Source organism: Bicyclus anynana, chromosome 9 (genome assembly GCF_947172395.1).
Source record: "Bicyclus anynana chromosome 9, ilBicAnyn1.1, whole genome shotgun sequence".
Classification (NCBI taxonomy): Eukaryota; Metazoa; Arthropoda; class Insecta; order Lepidoptera; family Nymphalidae; genus Bicyclus; species Bicyclus anynana.
In genome coordinates, this window is record NC_069091.1 from 5,462,334 (window position 1) to 5,475,816 (window position 13,483).

General features: G+C 35.9%; 1 protein-coding gene across 2 annotated transcripts in view; it reads left to right on the plus strand.

The window, feature by feature from the left end:
- The first annotated feature begins 1,009 nt into the window (after positions 1-1,009).
- Positions 1,010-13,483, plus strand: part of LOC112058316 (mitogen-activated protein kinase kinase kinase 15) — a 35,696-nt gene continuing 23,222 nt past the window's right edge. For both annotated transcript variants that reach the window (XM_024099038.2, XM_024099039.2), the window contains exons 1-9: positions 1,010-1,192; positions 1,271-1,476; positions 2,559-2,753; positions 5,772-5,941; positions 8,086-8,364; positions 9,085-9,255; positions 9,945-10,057; positions 11,291-11,492; positions 12,964-13,075. In XM_024099038.2, coding sequence (XP_023954806.2) covers positions 1,144-1,192; positions 1,271-1,476; positions 2,559-2,753; positions 5,772-5,941; positions 8,086-8,364; positions 9,085-9,255; positions 9,945-10,057; positions 11,291-11,492; positions 12,964-13,075 — 1,497 coding nt within the window. In that variant the 5' untranslated portion in view covers positions 1,010-1,143. The remainder of the gene's footprint in view (positions 1,193-1,270; positions 1,477-2,558; positions 2,754-5,771; positions 5,942-8,085; positions 8,365-9,084; positions 9,256-9,944; positions 10,058-11,290; positions 11,493-12,963; positions 13,076-13,483) is intronic.

The following is a 13,483-nucleotide window of genomic DNA, read 5'->3' on the forward strand; positions in this document are numbered from 1 at the left end:
TCCTCAGTGCTTTCGATCGATCGAAGACTTTCATCTTCAATGAAAGTCTTCGATCAGTGCGTATTGCCAGTGATGACCTACGGATCCGAGACTTGGTCGCTGACTATGGGCCTTATTAGAAGGCTCAAAGTCACTCAGCGGGCGATGGAGCGAGCTATGCTTGAAGTTTCTCTGCGTGATCGAATCAGGAATGAGGAGACCCGCAGACAAACTAAAGTCAATCACATAGCTCAGCGAGTCGCGAAGCTGAAGTTGGAATGGGCAGGCCACATAGTTCGTAGAGCTGATGGACGTTGGGGTCCCAAGATGCTGGAATGGCGACCCGCACCAGAAAGCGCAGTGTTGGTCGACCCCCCACTAGGTGGACCGAGGATATCAAGCGAGTCGCAGAGATTCGCTGGATGCAGGTGGCTCAGTATCGTGATGTTTGGAAGTCCCTATAAGAGGCCTATGTCCTGCAGTGAACGTCCATCGGCTGATATGATGATGATGTTGATGAGGTCATTTTGTTGTATATATAGCTCCCAGGGAAAATAAACTGATTTAAACAGGAATTCGTTATTACTGTGCAACCTCACTAAAACAGTGAATAAAAATAATTAAAAATACTTTTTGTTGAGTAGGCAACCAATTTTTTTTGTGTAAAATCATAGAAAAATTTATGTAAAAAAAAACATTTAAGCTAATAAATTGCAATAAAAAGTGAATCGTATCATATGCAGTGCGGGTACAGCTGCTGTAGGTACATAATAAAATTACGATAAATAAATAAACCTTTGTACCTAGGTCATGCAGGTAGTCTGTTGGCGTACGTCTGACTAGGACCGTAAACATTACCTATTGTTATTCCTGTGGTAAAGAATGTTGGTTAGGTCTTACAATATTAATTTTGATACTGGTTTTGAACATCGATTAAATTTTTAACGATAAATATCGACTTTGACAGCTTATTAATCGATTATTCATCTGCGCACCTGAATTTTAGTCTGTTGCTTGTACAACACTATTATTAAATAACAAGCTGAATGGTGAGACTTGTTGTGGTTATTGTTGTGGAATTTAAAATTTTATTTGTGGACATATCGATACAAAAAAGCGTTTATTTCCTAGAAATATGCGACCCCACTGTGAGAAGAACAGAAAATGATAACATTCGGGGGAGCGAATACTTCAACGGCGCAAGAGGAATCTGGTAAGAACTTGGCTGTTGAATACGACGGAGTTCGATTATTTTTGAATTCTTATTTTGAAAACTTTATTTTTTAATTAGGCGACGGTCGGAGTATTTGCGAGAGCGTTTGCAGTGATGGTTCCAATGCAACTGTGCAAGCTGGGGCCCCTAACCAGAGGCCCCGTATGGACATCGCATGCGTTTTGGACATAAACCAAACATTGAACTTGGCTCATAGGAAAAGGGCATTAGAGGAAGTCCGTTTAGCTTCTGAGCTTGTGAATGCTAACGTACATCACATACATGTAAGTGATTAATTTTACTGCATAATTAGATCACAAGGTTTTGTAGTTGGATTTTAGATTGCATAATTTATTTTGCTCACTCTAAGGAATATTGCCTCGTCCTTGTTTTATCATAAAAAGTGTGATAAGCTTGGGTACTACAAAATCATTTCAAACATAAGTTCAGCCCCATAACTCTGTAGCTATTGAAGTTTGATATTTAAAGACAGTAATCTTAGCTAGAACTTTTAATTTTATAAAACTTGAAAGTTTGTCAACCTATGTTTCTACTGGCGACATATACTGTATAGACTGCAGATATGTTAAACTGTGTGCAAAATTTCTTCCCAATGTTAAGTGGGGAGTAACTATTTGACAAGATTTAACATAATCTTCCATCAAATCTATGGACTGTTGGTACAATGCATGTCGCTGGTTTTTACAATAGAGCTAAAGACTATTCCTCGAAATAGCTCAACAGTAAGAACGGTCGGACTTAACACCAAGGGGTGGTGGTTCATTCCGCACCCCATTGGTCTATTGTTGTATCCACTCCTGACACAGTTTTTCCCGACTAATTGGATGGGAATGGAAAAATTGGTCATATTTAAAAAGATATGGCAAATATTCTTTTAATAAAATAAAAAAAAAATCTTGTGGTATATTTGATAGTTGACTAATAAGGTCCACAGCATCAATTTCCCAAGTATAAAGTGGAATTTTCTTTATATTTTCTTTGGGATAGTGTAGGAAATCTTGCCCTCAGTCACCAGACACTAAAGTTTGTTACACCCTTAAAGTTCTATCAAATCAAGAACATATATAGTGTTGTGTTTCTCACCCTGCAAATAAAAATCACAATTATAGTCACATTGACTTTAAGTTGGATATTAAAGAATGTCTAATTATATGGGGCTGGCACCCATATGGTGAATCCATGAAATCCCAAGATATTTTCTCTGGTCTACATTGTGGCCCAATAATGATAATGACTAGGTTTTGACTGATTTCTTACAATATACAATAGACCCAGCATCCACACTGTTATCATAGGATGCTAACATTTTCTGTGTATATTACTCAAATATTATATTTCCTTACAGTTTGAAAAGCTTGACTTTGGCGAGACGAGTGTGTTGGACACATTCTACAATGCTGATGTGGCCCTAGTAGATCTCAGCGTGCAAGTGCAACAGAGCTCCCTACTCTACCACCTGGGAGTTAGAGAGAGCTTTGATATGAAGGAGAATGTGCTGCTTTATAATGATGTTGATCCTGATGCCACATTAAGACTTAAGGTACTATTTTTTTTCTTATAATAATATTAATAAGACTTTTATACAGATTTGTTTGTCTGCTTGTCTTTTTAGAGTGGTTAGCTTTTAGTTGGATTGAATTTTTGTACATCATAAATGGTCAAATGTCTAATTATATTATTAACTAGCTGACGCAGCGTGGTTACACCCGCGTGGTTCGCGTTCCCGTTGGATATCAATTTCCAAAATATAAAGTGGAATATTTTCCACAAAACACACAAAAGCAATCTTATGGTCTAGCATAAGAATGCTTTTGCAAACAATCACAATAATATCAGACCAGATCTAAGCTAATTTAGAAAACGTATAATCCTAATTTGATCAAAGCTAAATCCAAGACCTGTTTGTTACATTATAACAAAAATTATGAATCATAAATTAATCTCCACCTCCTCATTGGAGTTCTAGGCTTGTAAAAGCTAGTTTTGGTTTTATGCTCAGATATCCTCATGTACCTACATACGTGCAAACATTAGACAGTTATCAAAGCCTTGAATGATAACAACTCAATAGTTGTTACTCTCAATTTCTCAATTGTAGTCATATAAACTCAATCTGTATGCCGACTAGCTCAGTATAGTACATGTTTCACAATAAATGGCTCCATCTGTAGATACTTAAATAGTCCAGTATGAATGTAGGATAGTAAATACTTAAAGTATTTAATATGTTAATTGTGAGTTTAGAGTTTGACAAGTTTTAAATTTAACGTGAAAGCGTATGAAAACGCGACGCTTTTTTTCGAGCAGTGTTGCATTTTCAATTTTGGGCATTGGAAATAGGCCTTCATTTAACTTCATACTATATTTGAGTGTTTTTTAACATCCGTTAAAAAAACTCTCGTGCAAATGAGGGTTTACGTTTTCAATATAATATTCCTTATGCCGGATCTTATACTATAATAGTTCTATTCACAAAGTTACAGCTATTATGTTTTCATCGGCTTTTTGATTGACCTGTAAGCGGGATTTATGGTAATAATATAAATGAAGTTTGGATATTGTACGCGATTTTGTTTTACAATTCGGGTAGATTGTGCCCTGTCAGATCCTTTAATTTCTTAATGCTATAAGAAATAAAAACATTGATTGTTTTTTATATTATCAGTTTGTATGTAAAGTCCCTCAATGTCTGTAAAATCAGTCGATTATACAAAAGCAATTGCATCTCCTATACTTTTATTGACACAAGAATACACATTTATATTATGAATCATCTCGAAGTTTTTGATTACTTAATTGGTACTACTGCATATTTTTTATAAGTGTTCTGCATATTTGTATTTTTCATTCTTTGTTTACATATAGACATATAGATCTATGCGTTTTATACATATATGACTCTTAAAAACAAATTGACGTTACAATCAATTAATCAACATCTAAATAAATATTGTGTTCTTTAGTCTGGGATTCCCGCCAACCCGTCTAGCAATTGACAAAGATATTGAACTATTATATTATTAAAGATAAGACAGAATAAAAAATATTTTAGTTGAACAATATCACCAAGTCCAGTAGGTACTTGAGGATAATAAGTTACTTGATTACATTCAGGTTAAATTGCTACTTTCACCTATGTTTTGTATATACAAATAATAACTTTGTTAAGCAAGCAACTGCTATTTTAGGAGTAGTAGAGATTTTGTTACAGAGCTCATCTAGGGAAGTATAAGTCTTGCTTATTACTGTCAAAACACCTTTGCTGTATGGTCTAAAGGGCATGGGTTGCCTGTGTAATTATAGTCAAATGAGGCTCAAATGAAGCTATGTCAGTAACCTGGGTTGTTTATGGATCTCCTCATTTTTGATTCGATCTTTTAAAAAAAATCCGAGCTTACATCTCGCCATCGCCCGATTGACTGAGCTTTTTTATGGTACTCTTCATAACACGCCAAGGGAATAGTTGTTAATTAATTTTCAACTTTATTTTTAATGATATTTGTGTTGATAGTAGCTTGGCAATAACAAACGTTGTTTCGCCGCACAGGTTTGGTGTACGCCGGCCCTTATAGGGGAAGATTATAGCACTTGACATCAAGTGGGCGTGTATGTCCGTCAACAAGTAAAATGTATAAAAAAAAAAAAAATGAACGACAGATTTGTACTTAAATATAATAAACTAGCAAACGCCCTGCGGTTTCACCAGCGTAGTTTTCGTTGCCATGGGAATACGAGGCATATGACACTCACTAACAGCGTGATTTTCTATTGATAGAATATTTTTCAAAAACGGTTTATTAGATCCAGAGATTAACTAAAGTGTTTTTCAGATAGCATGGTTACAATCGCCTGTATGACGGTCATGAAAATTATGTACTATTATCGTGAATCGCGGCAAACTTTCAAGAGTAAAACGAATTGTCACCCGCACCATCCTACATGAAACGAACTGTACACCCTCACAAACTTTACCTCTTTATGATATTAGTAAAGATTTTCTATTTTCAGAAGAAGGTTTTGAGATTATCATAACTCAGTTTGTATGCAAGGTGTAGGTACAAACAGTCGCATTTGTGTGTAAAACTGAAGGATTATAAAAACTGAAACATGTTTGTAAATTATCATCTGTACGTGAGTGGTTGCTAAGCAACGGTTTTTTGGTAAACCTTCAGTTGGCATACATAGTTCAAAGAGCCTATATGTACGTTGGGTTCTCAATGTACTAGAGTGGAGACACCGCAACGGTGTTGACCCCCATTAGATGGACGGTTGACATCAAGCTACTAATAGGGAGCCTGTAAGGTCCCTTGTCCTTACTGTAATAGCAGTAAGTCACCGTCTCACCACTACACTGTTATACACTATAATGGCCAGCAGCACACGTCCGCCTTCTGTCTATGCCAAAGACAGAATGCCCGCTCTCTGCCATTACCGGTGTATATATACACAAACACTACATCGCCGCTGTGCAGTTGCAAATGATCTATATCCAGCAGTGGACGTCCATTGGCTTATAAAGAAGATTAGTAGGAGACCTAACTCAATATGTTGTTTACAGATATCACTACCAAACTTCCTGTTCGTGTCATACAAGCTAACGGATGCGGGCACATGTGTCACCACCAACCCTGCGGCAGCTAAGTTCAAGGGAGAGGAGGCGCCTGACCCCAAGCAGCATCTTACTTTGAGGCTCAGGAATATATTGCAAGATGTTGAGGTTCAAACCAAGTGAGTTTATAATTATAATCTCTTAGACAGAGTGGTCGTAGTTGATTCGATGTAGGTTTTTTTTTTTTATTGTTTACAAGTTAGCCCTTGACTACAATCTCACCTGAAGGTAAGTGATGATGTAGACTTAGATGGAAGCGGGCTAACTTGTTAGGAGGAGGATAAAAATCCACACCCCTTTCGGTTTCTACACGGCATCGTACCGGAACGCTAAATGGCTTGGCGGTACGTCTTTGCCGGTAGGGTGGTAACTAGCCACGGCCGAAGCCTCCCACCAGCTAGACCTGGACCAATTAAGAAGATCTCAATCCGCCCAGCCGGGGATCGAACCCAGGACCCCCGCTTTGCAAATCCACCGCGCATACCACTGCGCCACGGAGGCCGTCCAAAAACTATGCTCGTCACGGATCTTTATGTTTGTGAAGTTAGCTGCAAAATGCGCTCGTATGTTCCCCGCCTGAACCGTTTGTACCGTTATTGATTCATTGCGCAGTCCTTTGTTGCTAACTTCACAATCACAATATCTGGTGGCGGGCACTGTACGACGCTTGTGAAATGCTTTTTCATTTATGGTGATGCACAATGCACCCACATTGTAGGAACAATCCAACATGGATGATTGTGATGCTGCCTTGAGTAAATCCGTTACGAAATACAACAGGCTGGAGATTACCATCTGGATCTTTTTTCTTCGACCTGGGCTTTCACTAACCGCTGAATTGAACCCTAACTTTTGGATATGTGGCCAAAGAACGTGGACATTGGCTTCTTGCTTGGACTTCCAAACATCACTGTCTCGAGCCGCTAGCGTCCAGCGACTCCCTGCAACTCTTGATGACGTCGGTCAAATCAAATCAAATATTTTTATTCAGTTTACAAATTACAATGATATTAGTAAAGGGCTGGAACCTTCTTGTAAGTAGTGAACCTGTCCCGCTCTTCCCAATATTATAAAAATGTACCAAAATGACGTCTGTCCAAGTCTCGGATCCATAGGTTATCAATGACAACAAACATCGTTCGAAGATTATCGTCTTCAAACCAATGCGTTGCAATAAAGTGTTTTAAACAAAGTATACTAAAAGGCTCAAGTTGATATGGTGACGATCCCTTTACGAGTTGATAATAAATATGACCTTTAACGTAATCCAGGCGTAGGCGTCTAATGTACACAATAAACCTTTCATATTACTACAAATATCACGATACACTTAAATGTCGGGTTAGCTTGGCGTGTACAGAATTAATTTGCATACTAATTAACGTTCATACATCGCCTACAAAAGCATATTTCTCGAAAGAGGAAAAAGTATATCTTTAATCTATTTCTTCGAATGCAATAATGAAATAATGATTTGAATTTTAATAATAAAAAGATTTTATTTTTTCGGAGATTTTTTTAATACTTTCGGGTTTATTGACATATCGTCCAATCCTCACATTTGAGGAAAAACGTAGCAATAAAAAGTTTGAATAAAAAAATTCAAAACTTCAAAAATGTTACTAGTAAACTAAAAAACGAAAAATAACGTTGTATGTCTTATATTCTGATCAGTTTGAAAGCGGTGCCAAGCCAGTGGCGTGGCTATTAAATCCTCCTCCTTTTTTAAAGTCGGTTAAAAAAGAACTCATGGTAGGAATAATTAACACGTTTTACTCTACTGCTGAGTGGTGGTTTATATAATCCATATCTATCTATGCCATTGATTGGTTGCTGTGCGATCTTGAATCGAAGGAGATAAATTAGTAAGGTTGAAATCATTACGAGAATACTTACAACTTACCTCCAGAATTTTGAGGGACTAAACTGAAAATTTTAAAAATTTCTTAAATTGAACCATTGGATTTAGACTCAGTAATCTCAATTATAAAGAAAATATTATAGTGTTAATGTTTATTACGACAAAATTCTATTTTTTTATTCTTCGTCTGAGTGGAATAAGTTTTGTACTTTCAAGAAAACTTTAGACATCCTTTAACTTAAAGACTACCTTTAGACATTCTTAATTGCGACTCTGTCGCAAAATTCGTTGTTAACGGACGTCTACTGACTAAACAACATACCTGCCAAATTTCATATTTGTACGTCAAGCGGTTTCAGTACCTTTCGCATATATGAAGATTACTTTTTCAAACGTTTTCAGAGCTCATCTCCAAGAGAAGTTCCTATCGGACCTGCGCAAAGCGCGCGAGACTTACAGCGGCACAGAACTGGCAAACGTACTCCACGCTATGCGCCGCCGGCTCGACGACCCGGCCGTCCTGTCTGGTGATACCATACTCAACCTGCTCATATCCTACCGAGAGATACAAGACTACGACGCGATAGTGCAGATCGTGGACGATCTCAAAACCATAATGAATAGGAAGAACTATGTCAAAATGCCTATTATTAGGTTTATGTACGCTTTTGCTATGAACAGGTAAGTTTTTTTGTTATTTCTTAAATACAAAATTATTCTTTTTCTTATATAAATAATTAACGGAGAAAGCAGATGGTCCATCTGATGATAAGTAGAAATCTATCGTCTAAATAATCTTTTTAACAAGAAACTTCAAAATGGCACCGCCTTTCAACGTGACCAGCAGGTAGCACATACAATGTTATTTTTTGTAATTTTGAAGTCAGTTAAATTTTTTTTGTTAAAAAGATTTTATTTTTTGATTTAAGTGTGCTCTAGCATAGTGAATGTAAACGCCACAGTACGGGTTATTTCGTTATTTTCATTTTAACGGAAAATTACTTAACCGATTTTCATGAAAATTAAATGGGACCAATCTGGAAGTATACTCTTTCAAATGAAAAAAGAATTTTCAAAATTAGTTAAAGAAATTACTAAGTTATGAGGTAATAAACATTAATAAAAAATAAAAAAAATATACGCGTCGAATTGAGCGAAATCTTTTTTTTTTTGAAGATATTGATATTGAGTTCAAATTAGCTGATAAAATTAGCCCGTTAATATTAGCTGATATTGAGTTTCTAAAGTGTTTTTCAGATAGCATGGGTACAGTGACAGTCGCCTGTATGACGTTCATAATACGTACAAATATCATAAATAGCGGCAAATTTTCAAGAGTGAAACGAACTGTCACCCGCACCATCCTACATGAAACGAACTTTAAATGGAATTTTTTTTCAGGAGAAACAAAGAAGGCGACAGGGAAAATGCTTTAAAAGTATGCGTGAAGGCTTTGGAGAAGAAGGAGAATAGGTTTCCCGACATGCTGTGCCTCTGTGGTCGAATATATAAGGATAAGTTTGTAGAATCTCAGCACACAGATGTGGAGAGTTTGACGAATGCTATACATTGGTAAGCAGGAACCTGTTGGATTTGGTAGAATAGATTTGAACTGCTTCATTGGTCCAGACTACGTGGTATCGGATCACGAAGTCCTGGGTTCGAGTCGTGGGTCAGGCAATAAAATCTTTCTTCTAAAAAATTTAAAAAAAAAATCTGAAACCAGATTTGAGAAGTTTGGTAGTGTCTAGTTTCGTGTGTCTCGCGCCCATTTTAATGTATGTCTGTGTAAACCAATCCAGTGGATATTTGGTAGAAACGCAGAGATATACGTAAATAGGTGAAATATGAATATGGGGGGGCACTTATGGGGTAAGGGGTAAGATGGAAAGTTGAAAAAAATCTTTGCAAAATTCATCGTGTTATACCTACATAAATGAAAGAACTTATTAAAAGGTATCAAATCAATTGTATATTATTTGTAATTTAAAAAAAAATACTTTAAAAAAAATAACGAAAATTGACCATCATCATATCATAATAACTAATAAATAAAATCATAATTACAACAGCTACAGCATTGGAAAACCTGATTCAAGATAAAAAAAAATCACAAATCCGAAAAAATTATATAACTTGGTCACCCTAGGGACTTTTGGAAAAATATTCAAATTAGTTTTAGACAATTAGGTGGTGTATCTACCATTTGCGTTTCATCCATTTATTACGGGACACCCTGTATAAATGTATCGTTTTTCCAGGTACAGACAAGGCTTCGAAGTGCAACCAAATGAATATGCGGGTATTAACTTAGCGACGTTGTTAGTCATAGCCGGGAACGACTTCAAGAATTCACAAGAGCTTCAACATATAGGTAAGTAAGGGAAAAGATTTTGGGTAAATATATTTTTTTTTTTTATTCTTTACAAGTTAGCCCTTGACTGCAATCTCACCTGATGGTAAGTGACGATGCAATCTAAGGTGGAAGCGGGCTAACTTGTTAAGAGGAGGATGAAAATCCACACCCCTTTTGGTTTCTACACGACATCGTACCGGAACGCTAAATCGCTTGGCGGTACGTCTTTGTCGGTAGGGTGGTAACTAGCCACGGCCGAAGCCTCCCACTAGCCAAACCTGGACAAATTAAGAAAATCTCAGTCTGCCCAGCCGGGGATCGAACCCAGGACCTCCGTCTTGTATATCCACCGCGCATACCGTCGGCCGTCAAATAATAATTAATTAATGGTTATTGACGATTTTATTGATTTTTTCTTATTCGTCGATAAGGATAAACAAACATAATTAATTTTAAAACATTGTTAATTATATGCATTTTAAATTATTATTACTCATCAAGGTAAACAATAAGTAAGCTTCTAATTTATTATGAAACACAGCTAAAACTCACGTGAAATATCGTCGAAGTATGCCCTACCAGTTTCAAACCCATACAGGACCCTTACTCATAAGCTGGTTCTTGCAGTCGGCGTGAGCCAAACTGAATAACACTCGCGATAGTTTTACTCGTAATTCTAAAATAAATTCCTTAATTATATACATTATAAGACTTATTTGTTTTAAATTGAAGTTTATGCCACAGCCAATTTTGAATATTGGTGACACCGTAAAAATATAAATACCGTTAGATTATAATCTATCTCGCGAGATGGTGAACTGTCGAAAGATTATTAACTCCATACATACTCATAAGAACCGGAACTTGAATGACTCAAAAACCAATGGTTAGGTTAGGTTAGATATTTTTTTCATTTGTACGTTCTTCTTTACATTTTACCGAATTATAACGTGTTAAATTGTAATTCACAATCTTTCGACTGTTCATAATCTTAGACATTCTTTGAAAAAATAAATAGTATGACAATATTTAAACTATCGTGAGTGTAATTCATATTAATTGATTATGAAACACGACTAAAACTCACTGACATAAGGTAGAAGTATGCCCGACTAGTTTCGAACCCATACCCTTAGTCATGAGTTGGTTCTTGCAACGTGCAAGAACCAGCTCATGACTAAGGGTTTTAGCCGTGTTTCATAATCAATTAGTATGACAATATAGTAATTAATCAACTATTTATCCTTTCAGGTATGGTGCTAAACCATTTAATAGGGAAAAAAGGCAGCTTATCTTCACTGAAGGACTATTGGGATGTGGCCACATTCTTCGAGATCTCCGTACTGGCTCAAGACTATGTGAAGGCAATCCAGGCGGCCGAATGTATGTTCAAATTGAAACCACCGAATTGGTACCTGAAGTCAACTATAGGGAATATTGAACTTATTGATAGGTACGTAATATTGAATCAAATCAAAATTCATTTATTTATTTTCATATCTTTACAATTAGGCTTTGTTTACAAGCACTTTTGAAAAATCAAGTCATGTCATAATTTAATTAAATTGATGGTGATGATGAATTTGAACTAATTGAAAAATAACATGGTGTTTGGACGTCACGGGGCTTATAATGATGACAAGAGGACGCCCGCGACTTCCTTTCGTGTGAAAAGCTATGTAAACTTTCAACCCCTATTTCACCCCACTTCTATTTATATTTTTCCATGTTTTATGAACATAATAAATAGTCAACTAATCATTTTACAAAACTATAACTCAAATCATAAACGATTTATATTACAAAAAATTCAACTCCCCCTTTTTGAACCTCAGGGGTAGAATTTTGAATAATCTTGAATGATATAATTTTCATAATTTTTCTGGTAGTGCACATACAAATGTAATTTGAAAACAGAAAGACTTTCCTTACAAACTTTCGACCCCTGTTTCACCCCTTCTGATTTAATTTTTGCGACACAAAGCCTCTATAGCCTTCTCCATATTATGGTCTCAAATCATGTTAAGTATTCATCCAGTAATTTCAGTGTGATGCCTTTTGGCTTCAGTATCGAATATACATGATGCTCGGAAGTATTTCCCATAATCCTAGGGTGTATATTCTTTAACAAAAATTAATTCAAAATGTTCAAGGAACATGTGTCTAAAATGAATATTTTCGGAGTAAATAATATTTCTTTCGTAAATAGATCTTAAAATGTGTCCCTTATACGCATCCTTATAATAATGTCGTATTTATATTTTAAAATACAACGTTGTCGCTTTGTTATCTAAAGGCGTGTGTTACATGGATAGTCAGTATTATTTTAATTACTTTGTATAAAAACATATTTTGATTTTTTTTTTGTAGTTAATAAAATATTAGTTATGCAGTTCGGTTCCTATAAGTGGTCTCGTTAGTACCTATAATAAAGTTATGGGACTAATCACTCTAGCACTCCCGAGCACTCTGTATAAAAATCCCTCCCCTAAAATTATAATTTTCAAAATATCTTAAATGTACAGAATTTGGGGCACATAGTTCGAAGAGCCGATGGACGTTGGGGTCCCATAGTGCTGGAATGGCGACCCCGCACTAGTAAGCGCAGTGTTGGCCGACCCCCCACCAGGTGGACTGACGACATCAAGCGAGTCGCAGGGATTCGCTGGATGCAGGTGGCTCAGTATCGTGATATTTGGAAGTCCCTACAAAAGGCCTATGTCCTGCAGTGGACGTCCATCGGCTGATATGATGATGATGATAATGATGATGATGACAGAATTTGACCTGTTACAGTTTTATTATAACTATTGATAGATTAATAGGAAGGCAATAACACTACTTAAGTTACAGAAAACCCATTGTTACACCCCGTAAGTTAAGTTTATTATGTAAAGGTAATATATAATTATGTGATATTTTAGGTTTAGGAAAAAGAGTGAAGAAACATCTCCAGAACAGCAAGTGTTTTCTTTCTGGATGGAGTTCTTTGTGGAGGCAACTAAAAGCACATGTGAAAATATAATAAGGTTTCCTGTAAGTGTTCAGTTTTAATAGCAAATATTTAATTTTGGCCGATTTTCATTAACTGACATATTAAGGATTGAAAGCTATGTTAGTATGAATCTCTTAGTCTCGCTGCATAAGTCGTTTAGTCTCTTATTAAAATACATAGATCTAAATAACTTTTCTGAGCCAAAAATCATGTTTCAGTAAGACTTTGGAGCACAAAAATATAATCAGTTTTTAAAAGTATAATTACCTCAATAAGTCATTGTCATAGAGTACTATCTCGCTATGTGCCAAAAACTAATTAGTAAAATCTCTCCATCAATTCATAGCTCTATCTATGTTGTAAAATATGAGATTTACTTAATACACAAAATACATACTAGTGAATTGAATTAATATTGTTTTCTGAACTAATACTTTATAATAAAGTGA